Source organism: Quercus suber, unplaced genomic scaffold (assembly GCF_002906115.3).
Source record: "Quercus suber isolate HL8 unplaced genomic scaffold, Cork oak 2.0 scaffold_104, whole genome shotgun sequence".
NCBI lineage: Eukaryota > Viridiplantae > Streptophyta > Magnoliopsida > Fagales > Fagaceae > Quercus > Quercus suber.
In genome coordinates this window covers 1,281,837-1,292,667 of record NW_027069569.1, presented here as the reverse complement: position 1 = coordinate 1,292,667, position 10,831 = coordinate 1,281,837, and the positions used below count along the sequence as shown (strand labels likewise).

Genomic DNA, 10,831 nt, shown 5'->3' with positions numbered 1-10,831 from the left:
ATTAATTATTACTGAAAATATTGTAGTAAAATAATTTTTAAATAAATAAATAATATCGTAAAAATTAATTGTTACTAAAAATACAATAATAAAATAACTTTTAAATGAATAAATAATAACATGAACCCCACTTTTAGTATGTTTTAATCATTAACAATGGATAAACAGTGTAAATACGGTTTATAAAAAGTAATTTTTTCTCTAAAAAATCAAAAAAGCCGAAAAAAAAAAAAAAAAAAGAAGAAGAAGAAGAGAGAGAGAAACCGCAACGCAGGAAACGCAACTTTACTTTAAGCACTATCCAAACTGATACACAATCAAAAATAACATTTGCAAAATCATTTTCATTTTTCCTAATTTGGTTATGGATGAATTTTATGTCACACGAACTCCTTGGTATCTGAGGATTTCACCAATAAGCTCCCCTTTACCCGAACCCACATACCTTCCACAAATGTCACCATCTCTGATGAACAAAAACGTAGGCACCTCCACAACGTTCATGTCCTTCAAGAACGCCAAGCAGCTATCATTCTCATCACCATTCATGCGAGCAAAAACCACAGTATCCACCATCTGCTTCGAGAGCTTAACCACAGTTGGATACACCTTCACACATGGCCCACAATGCTTCAACCCCACATCAAGAACAACCAGCTTCTGATCAGCCTTATGGTCTGCAATCAACTTCTCCACATCCTCTCTAGAATGCAATTGCACCACACCAGAATGGTTGTCTCCGTAGTACAAAACGTCTCCCATGAGAACATCTGGGCCTATCCCTTCCTCTTCGTGAATTTTCTCCATGCTCTTGTAAAAGCTGAAGTGTGGGACTTGTTCGATTTTCTCTCTCTCGCAAAGCTCCCTTGTCTTCTCTGATTCATCACCCATTACAAGAAGGAACTCTACATCGTTGCATGTTCTGCTCAAGTCCACCATGAAAGGGTAGATTTTTTTGCTGTGGTCACTATGGCTGGCAGCGTACTCTACCACAACGAGCTTGTTTTTGGCCATTCGGAGAGCTTCATCGAACTCTTCAATACTGTGAACTTTTTGTACTCTTTCATCGCTTTCAACTTTTTTAGCAGTACCAGAAGCTGCTGCGGCTTTTGTAATGAAGTGAGTTCGGTTGGTTTCAAGTTTTTTTGTTAGAGCTTTAGGTTTAGTCACAAAGGGTTTAAAGGAACGAGGGACACAAAGAGGGTTATTGATTTTAGGGAAAGTGGCCAGAGAAGAGGGTGATTTGGATAAGAAATTTGTGATTGTAGCCATGAATACAGAGAACGAGCAAGGGCTTGAGGTTTATTATCTTGTTGAAGATGGGGCTTCAAATAGGCGGAGATGCAGAGAGAAACAGAGACTCTGAGAAGCTAAAAGAGCTATGGATTTGGCACAACAACTCAGTGATCAAATATAATATCCACTCGTACGGTTTGTGGTTCATATTATCCACATGTATGAAGCACTTTGTGTAGATTTTTTTTCAATTATATCATGATCTTTTTCAATTCTTATCTATAGAATATTCCCCTTGGTCCTAAAAAATCACATTTTAGGAATATGCTGGGTGGGCCTTGACATGGACTGACTTAAGGAATATGCAGCTAGACTAGGTGTTTATAATTTAAGGCCTGTATGTGCATGGGCTTTTCTGCGAACGTATTAGAGTTAAATGAGCATTGATATTTTGCGAGAGTTTCTTTTCCCTCCCTTTGCCTTCCACTTCTCTTCCTTTGAACTAAACATAGTGTAGAGCAAGAATTGACATGCCAAGAGGCAAGAACCTTGTACTCAAAATTATACATAATTTTTAACAATGCTAGGTTGATCATTGATGACTCTAATTTTGATTAATTTTTTAACAAAAAAATCATTTTATCTAATTAATTTAAATAATATAATTTCAGTATTTTTTTATTAGTAATTACTATAATAGATTTGTGACAGGGATAAAAAAAAAAATTAGTTGTAATATTTATTATCTATCTATCTATACTATTAATAACAGGATTCCATGTTTAGGTTTCAACATTTTGTGTTCTAAAATATTCTCACACAAATTCTTAAACTCACTAAAATACCCCTATTTTTTTAGTTGAATAATTTTAAATTTAAAAACACAAACCAGTTAAAAGAGTAATTTATTATGTTTAAAAAAGTTCCTAAGTTTTAGGCAAAACTTAGATACAGTTCCTTACGTACAATTGCTTAGGTTCCCCTCTTAATTTTTTGACACCTGTAACTTAACAAACAAACGTTAAAGACCCATCTCTTTTTTTTTTTTTTCTTCCATTATTTTTTTTGTGTTTGTTTCTTGACTTGTGACTGCAAGAAAGCAAGAAGCTCTCTTCAGTTTAGATCTAAGAACTTTGAACATTGATCATACCAACCTTCTTCATCTTCTTCAGTGGAATGGAAATCCCAACCGTTAGACAAGTCACAAAGCAAGTCGCGAAATCTAGTCCACCGCCACCGCCGAAGATCTTTAAGTAGTCAAAGCTGGAGCTCCAGACATCAAAGAAGACCTCGAAGCCTTCCTCGTCAACCGCCGGGAGATCAAGGACCAGAATGGAAGTGGTGCGTGAGGTGTGGAAGCTCTCAAATATCTCGTTGTAGTCCTCGTCGCATGGCGAAAGTGTAGCAGCCACTCCAAACCTCAGTGGCCCACCATAAACATCGTCGTACAATCCTCCGCCTCTGCCTCCGCCATTGGTATGATCAATGTTTAAAGTTCTTAGATCTAAACTGAAGAAAGTTTCTGCTTTGTGCTTTCTTGCAGTCACAGGTCAAGAAACAAACAAAAAAAAAATTAACAGAAGAAAACAAAAAGAGATGGGTCTTTAACGTCCGTTTGTTAAGTTACAAGTGTCAAAAAATTAAGAGAGGAACCCTAAGCAACTGTACGTAAGGCACTGTATCTAAGTTTTGCCCTTTTTATATTACCCACAAGGGTGGTGTCAAAACTTTCTTATTATAGTTAATTAACAATTGCCTTAAGTGTATCAGTTGACAAGACCATTTCTTTAATAAGCAAAACTTAATATTTAACTATATTGCTTCAACATAACAACATGTCTTATTGGATTATTAGGTAATGAACTTCCTTATGTATTTTTGCAACTTTCAAGACCAGTTAGTTGAACTTAATTGAAAAATCATATTTAAAAAACCTCCAAGCCTTAGCTCAAATATTATAAAGGAGTTCAATAGAAGCTTGAGCTAAGCTTTGAACACCTAATTTATCTTGAGACAAGACAAGTTCAAATATTAAGAACTCAACCCGATTTGGTATAGTTCCTAATTATTATTTTTTCATATTTGAGTCTTCAATGAAAACTACTTCCTACTTAAATGCACTACCCTTGTATATAGCTAATAGAGCTACCTGATGATGCTGAAAATATCACCAGCGAGCCACACGATGCTTGCACACTCGAAGCGACAATTGCACAAAGAAAAGAGAAGACCTAACAGAGAGCACTGATGTGATGCCAGCCAAATACCCTCCAAATGTCAAGTTAGAACCTTTTACAATTCTAGAGTGCTAGAGAGGGTGTAATTAGGCGTACCTTGGTTTGTGAGGGTATTGGGGTTTTTATAGTAGTAGAGGGTTGACCTCTTTTTCTGAGGCTAGAAGTCTTTTCCTTATAAGAATCCTCATAAGCGTATATTGCGGAATCCTTTCCTTATAGGAGATTAACATTAAGCGTGTGATACAAGACATTTCCTTATATACTTATGCGTGATAGCCAAGTTACATTGGACCATCAGCTTTAGGGTCGTCAGCTTCGCCTACTCTCTCGTCAGGGTCGTCAACTTTGCTTACTACCTCGTTAGGGTCGTCAGCTTCGCCTACTACCTCGTTAGGGTCGTCAACTTCGCCTACTCCCTCGTCGGGGCCGTCAGCTTCGCCTACTACCTCGTTAAGGTCGTCAGCTTCGCCTACTCCCTCGTCGAGGTCGTTAGCTTCTCCTACTACCTCGTTAAGGTCGTCAGCTTCGCCTACTACCTTGTTAGGGTCGTCAGCTTCGCCTAATCCCTTCAGCTTAGTAGTGTTAGCTTTCCATTTATGACAAGTAAGGCCGACGGGTCTATTTTGAACGTTGCTTCATGATACTATATTCATAAGTATTCACATTCACAATTTTACCCTTATCAGGTAGTAACGTTAGGGTCGTCAGCTTCACCTACTCCCTTCAGTTTTATTAGCGTCGACTACCCATCTTCATTGCCTAAGGTCAACTCGTCGGCTATGCGGTGAGCTTCATAGACTCTCTAACATTGCCACTTACTAATAGATCCCGACGGAGGTTTACTTACCTTTTTCAGCTTGTTCTCATCAGCTTCCTCTTATACTTACTGCCTTCAGCTTATTGCCTTCGGCTTACTGTCTTCAGCTTACTCTTCAGTTTACTGTCTTTAGCTTACTGCCTTCAGCTTACTGCCTTCAGCTTACTGTCTTCAGCTTATTCTTCAGCTTACTGCCTTCAGCTTACTCTTCAGCTTACTGCCTTCAGCTTGTTCTTCAGCTTACTGCCTTCAGCTTATTGCCTTCAGCTCATTGCTTTCAGCTTATTGCCTTCAGCTCACTGCCTTCAGATTATTGCCTTTAGCTTACTCTTCAGCTTACTGCCTTCAGCTTATTGCCTTCAGTTCATTGTTTTCAGTTTAGAGACTGACGGCTTCATTTTGCGTGATGTCTTCAATATGCATAATAGAGCTAATAGGTCTTTGGAGATCAACAACATCTTTTATTTTTCTAATTAAAAATTCCCCTTATCACTACCCATATGGTTTTTTTTTTTTTTTGGGAGGGGGATACCCTTAATGAGATGGCCCCTAACTTTTAAAAAACTATGTGATCAAAGTTGTTACACTTGTTTGCTAACCAAATTAATAAACAACTTTGAGATATGAGAAATAACAAAGAATGACATAGAAGTGTTTTTTTATTTTCATACTTGAACCCAATTAATAACCAATGATTATTATTATTTCTCTTTAGTCTAATCTCTTCTTCTCTCTCTAACACTTTGTTTAGTTTGAGAGGAAAAGGAAGGAAAGGAAGAAAATTAAATCCTTTTCATTGTTTGGATAGCATGATAGAAAAGAAAATGAACTAAATTTATTAAGAAACCTACCACTTGAACCCACACTTTTCCCTTCCCCCTTGTTCATTTTCTCTTCTCTTCCATTCTCTTCCCTCGAACTAAATATAGGGTAAGTATTGATTCAATTAAAGTTGGAATAGTTCATTATAGAGCTTTATGCTAAAGTTCAAAATTCCAATTTGTTTTTTACCTTTAGGGATGGGGGCTTAAAGCTCTTTACTCAAATTGCAAAACATTTTGCAATTTTACTAAAGAGTTTTAAGGATCCTTAAAACTCCCCCCCCCACCCTTCTAGATGCAATACCATTGTGGGGATGTAAAAACTAGTCCACATGGAGTTCTTCATGGATTCTCACTCAAACTATTCAAACAACATACCTGTAAGTAAACAACAAGGGAAAAACACTCCACAATAGGAAACTCAAGCAATTGATTTCTCTCCACTCAAATATTACAATTTCAAATAAAATATTACAATAGACAACACTCATGTTACTTCTTGGGCCTATGGCCCGAGTAGTGACTATTCCACTCTTCACAACCATATAGGATCTTCGTCTCCAAAATAATTTTTATTTTGAATATTTCTCTCTCAAGTTTCATGTTCCATACTTATGTATTAATTGTTTACTTTAATAAATTCTATAAATGATACAAGCTAAAGCTTTTATCCCGAAATTATATTGGCTCACTATATATTGGACCCAATGTTCCCACTTGAAATTATAAGTACGAAAAACATTATAAAAAAAAATGCAATTTGATAAAGACCTGTGGTTTAGTGGTACTATCTAATTCTTTCCATGAGAATAATTGAAATTCAAATTACTCTTCCGATTGTTTATAAGGAAAAAGAAAAAGAAGGGGAGTACCAGGGCAGCCAATTATCCAGAGTTAATGACGTACCATTTATTGTGTATTATTATGTGTTCTATCAATCATAACTTGTTATGTATTAATTTTACTTTACTTATAAAATAATTGAAGTTTAAAATGGAAGATGTCCCATCACATATTGGTTCGATTTTACTATTGGATATAGTTGAATTACATTAATAAAATCCATCAGTTTTCTTCTCAAAAAAAAAAAAAAAAAAAGAAGAAGTTTAAAATGGAAAAAAATAAATAACAGCCTAAATAATAAACCCTTAGATATGGAAATAGGGCATTTATTAGCAAAGGTACAAGACACATGGCTACATTTCGTCTAATTATTCTATTATTTCAGTGCATTGAGGTTTATTGACTTAAACATTAGACCCTTAAGCTTGCACTACACTAGTTCCCTCTAACTAGCCCTTTCTCTTCCTTGCATTTACTAAAAGACCTTCCAAAACTCTTTGTTTGGATGAGTCATATATTAATTATAAATTTATATAGTTATCTTTATATTCAAATTAAATAATTTAAGAAAACAAATAAAGGTATTGTAATCGTTTATTTTTAATTTTTGTACTTGTTGATTGCTTAAATAATTGCTGATAAATAGGTGTAAGGACCGGGTTCAAGCACTTCTACTGTTGAGAGAGTGGACTCAAGCCCAGCTAACCCTGCAATGAATTTATAAAGAGCGGGTTCAAGAACTAGGCCCTAGTGAGGAATGCAATGGCCATGCATGGTTGTATGGGAGTTTGATAACTTAAGCTTTAATTGGAATGCACAATGATGCTCTTCGGACCTGCCCTCCAGAGCTTGGAGTTCTTATTATTTCTTTGAAGATTGATTACAAGGTTTTCTGAGAGAATACAGATTGCTACAGTACTCCTACATTCAGATTTCCCGTCCCCTTTTCAAGAGGGACTCCTTACATTATATACATCTCTCTCAGTTGATCCTGGCCTTACATTTGTTGATCAGCTAGGCCACCACTTGAGGGCCTATCTCATCAGTCGCATTCTCATTCCTCTTGTGGGTTGCAGCACCCAAGACAACACTGTTCAGGAGTCCTATCCTTATTAATGCGGTCAGGGTGTTAGTTGAAGGCATTTAATGTGGAGGTGACAGTCCATCTGGGACTTGCTCCTCCACCATGCCTCTATTGCTGGCGCGTGGTGCTCGCTCTCTTCTCTTTGGACGCTCAGGAAGACTCCCCTTGATGGTGTGTTGCTTATCCACCTTATGGTCTCGGCTTTCCGAGGAAGCAATCGTCCTCGGCACTGTTTCTTGGGCAACTGGGCCTTCTACTCTCGTCCTCAAACCGTTGGAACCTTCTCGGCGTGGGCCTTTGGGCCTGGTATGAAGTGGGCCGGGGCAGTCTGACTCTCTGGCCCCACAATAGCCCCTCAAAATCTTGCTGTCCACATCCTCGGGCGGAGAGGAGGATTTTGACGTCCTTGGGCCTGCTCCTTGTCTTGTTGAGTCTTGTCTCCCATCAGCGCTAGGGTCTATTCGTCTGCACGAGGTGCGTTTCTGACGCTTCAATGCGCGTAATCGTGTCCTTCATTAAATTAAGACGGCTCTGTGCTCCCCACGCACAACGGGCGGATGACAATCTAACGGTGGGGATTTGCCTAGCATTTATGGGCGGGAAAAACCCGCACGGTTCCTCGATTTTGGGGTATAAATACCCTCTCAAACTGCTTTTCACCTTCCTTACTCGCAATCCAGAGCTCTTGCGCATATATCCTGGGTCCAGCAAAGTTCCCACCTACATCCTCAGCATAAAAAGCCTGTCTGAGGAGCTTCTCCTCATTCCTGTAAGTTGCTCTATCTCTCTCTGAGCTTTCTTTTTCCCTACTCCTCCTCCTCTTTCATTTGCTCTTTCTTTAGTTCTTTTAGGCGTCACTTGGGATGGGTAGACTTAAGAAATATGTTTATACTGAAGAGGCAATGGAGAAGTTCATCGCTGACTATAAGATACCTGCCAACGTGGGCTTAAGGTATTGTGAGGAAGGGGAGTGGCTCCTTCGAAGACAAGAGGGCGAGGTGGTGATACCCATCATCGCCTTCCTCGAAGGCGCATTAGAATCCCCATGGGGCCGGTGATGAGGTGCTACCTTACATACTTCCGGTTAGCCCCCACCCAGTGCGCCACCAACGTCTTCAGAATTCTGGGTTGTGTGGACGTTCTGAACGAAAAGATGGGGCTAAGGCTGACCCATCACGACGTGAACTATTGTTACAACCTTCAACACCTGAAGAACAAGTCGTACTACATGAGGACAAGGGACGATAGGGTCCAGCTTATCCAGTGCCTCCCTGAGTCCAGCAAGGGGCTAAACGAGGATTTTCTCATCGTGTCCGGAGAGTGGCACGATGGCCTTCACTGCCCGACGACGGGGGGACACCAGGTGGGACAGTGGGAGTAGAAGGGGGTTCAAAGATTTTAGTTTATTCCATGCGTCACTTTTTTTCTTTTTTTTTTTCTTTTTTTTTTATTGTTTGGTTACTAACATGAATCTGTCTTCTTCCTGCAGATCTGCACACCTACGCGCGCCAATTCAGCCTGGTCAACAGGGAGGATTTGCAGAAGGTGCTCAGGGCGGCGGCTTTTGAGAACGAAGTTGACCATCAAGTTAGAGACACTCACAAGATCTTGGGGTACACCCCGATCCAAAAATCGTTCGCGGCTCCAAAGCACGTGATCAGAGCAAAGGATCCTCAACTGCAAAAAATAACTGTGACCGAGGACGGGATCCAGTTTCCCGAGGATCCCTCCGCTCCAGAAGGCGTCACATTAGCAGGCCCCTCTTCCTCCCCCAGATTCGCAGAGCCCGCAGAAGAAAATCCATAGAGGGAGGAGGAAGTTGCTGACTTTGGCCCTACCGAGGACGTGTTTGAACAAGTCCATCAGTCCGAGGACCCTCCTGGAGACTTGGGTGACCCACGCTTGACCGAGGCGGACTTCATAACGTCAGAATCCTCTTCTCAGCTTGAGATGGGCTATAAGAAGAAATCCCAAGCCAGTCTGCTCGACCTAATAGAAGGACAACCGGGGAAGTCCAAGCCGAAGCTTCCTCCTCCTCCTCCTAAGGCTCATCCTGCCCAGACCAGGTCGGCCTCTATCCAATCCAGGCTTCCTCCCCCTCCGCCTCAGACGAGTCCGCCATCCAGGCACGAGCCCGCTGATCCTAAGCAGAAAAAGGATAAGGGCAAAAGGCCTATCGAGGACAAGTCTAGGTCCACGCAGGAGGGGGACGACACTCGGCGACCCTCCAAGCAGCTGAAGACAAGCTCCCGAGGCCAAGATAAACATGCCGACGCCCAGCCCGAGGTTCATGCCTGGCTCCCCGCCCCAATGCTCCATGGGGGTCCTTTGAGGGATGACTTTTCCCTTAGGGATTTTAGAGAGGGTGAGGGTGCATACGTGGCCGACGCGTTGGAGAGGTGCCTATTGCTTCCTGCGGACATGGCAGAGCTGGGGACTATGAGGAGTAGGGAGGTCTTCCTTAGCCTCAAGCGATACTTGGGCATAGTAAGACTCCCAACACTTGAGATTTTTTCTGGCTTTGGTTTTTTAGCCTTCTTTTCCCCTTTTTTTTTTTTTTTTTTTTGAGCTCGGCTTATTACGTATCCGTTTTGTTTGGCAGGCCGTCCAGGCCATTTATAGGCTGGAGGAGGCAGCCCATGACCAAGGAAAGGCCATGGATGCAGAGCGTGAGAAGCGCTTGGAGGCCACTCAGACCCTCAAGCACTCCGAGGCTGACCTTGCCAAGGCCCGGGAGGAGCTAAAGGCAATGACTAGGGCTCGGGACAACGCAGTGTCAGGCCTCGCTGGCTACCAGAAGCAGGCCGAGGATCAAACGAGGCTTTTGGGTGAGGCAGAGGAGCAGCTGAAGATCGCCAAGGATCTGATAGCTGACCTCAAGAAGAGGATGGCTGATGCTGAGGAGGCCAAGAAGGTGGCTGAATGGGCCAAAGAGGAAGCTGTGAGGGCCAAGTTAGAGGTAGACCAGGGTAGGGAGGGGCCTCTAAGGAGGAAGCTGAGGAAGCAGCTTATGCTGCTGGGGCAGCCGAAACAGCAGCTGCCTACAAATTCCAGGTCCCTGAGGTATGCAGGTGCTACTGCTCCCAGACTTGGGGTGAAGCCCTCAAACAAGCTGGGGTGGAGGCCTCGTCTGACCTGTGGAAGGAGGAGAGCGTGTACTACCCCCCTGCCATCCGCAAGGCCACCCCAGATGGCTCTAAGGCCGAGGAGGCTGCTGAGGAAATTGCTGCTACTTCAGGTGAGGGAGCCTCAGTCGCTGGACCCACTGATAAGCCAGTTCAAGGGAGTGAACCTCCCGGGGTGGTTGAACCGAGTGAAGGCCCTCATGAGGAAGCGCCCCAGCAGGTTGCAAAGCCTTCCTCTAATGCCCAGGCTTCTAACTCCGGGGAAGTTACCATCCCTACCGTGCCTCTGCAAGCCATCCCACTTGGTCAGAGCTCAGAGGATCCTGAGGCTGCCGTGGGCAATTAAGTGAAAGGAGTAGGCTCCTTGGCGCCTTTTCTTCGCCTCATTTTGGACACTGCAAGGACCTGTTTGCCTTGTCTTTGCTTCTGTTTTGCTATTAACTTTGTTCTTGTCCCTTTTTTTTTTTTTTCTTTGGGACATTGTAGTGTAACTCTTACCATGTAATTTCTTTGGACCTAATGCAATGTGATTCTCATTTCTTTTTCTATTTGTTGTGGCTGTTTGTTTACTTGCACGCTATCTGCTCTCCTTTTTTTTTTTTTACTTGTGTAGTTTTAACTTCAATTGTATCTCGGCCAATCGCGGCAGTAGTTGCAATAACGTGAAG

General features: G+C 41.9%; 2 protein-coding genes across 2 annotated transcripts; one reads left to right on the top strand and one right to left on the bottom strand.

The window, feature by feature from the left end:
* Window positions 1–255: 255 nt before the first annotated feature.
* Window positions 256–1,441, bottom strand: LOC112004465 (thioredoxin-like protein CDSP32, chloroplastic). The gene has a single exon (XM_024036718.2). It carries the CDS (start codon window positions 1,270–1,272, stop codon window positions 376–378), a length of 897 nt encoding a protein of 298 aa, XP_023892486.1. The 5' UTR covers window positions 1,273–1,441; the 3' UTR covers window positions 256–375.
* Window positions 1,442–8,988: 7,547 nt separating this feature from the next.
* Window positions 8,989–10,509, top strand: LOC136068208 (uncharacterized). The gene is made up of 3 exons (XM_065775048.1): window positions 8,989–9,525; window positions 9,641–9,990; window positions 10,110–10,509. The coding sequence occupies exons 1-3, from the start codon at window positions 8,989–8,991 to the stop codon at window positions 10,507–10,509; spliced, it is 1,287 nt and encodes a 428-aa protein (XP_065631120.1).
* Window positions 10,510–10,831: the final 322 nt, after the last annotated feature.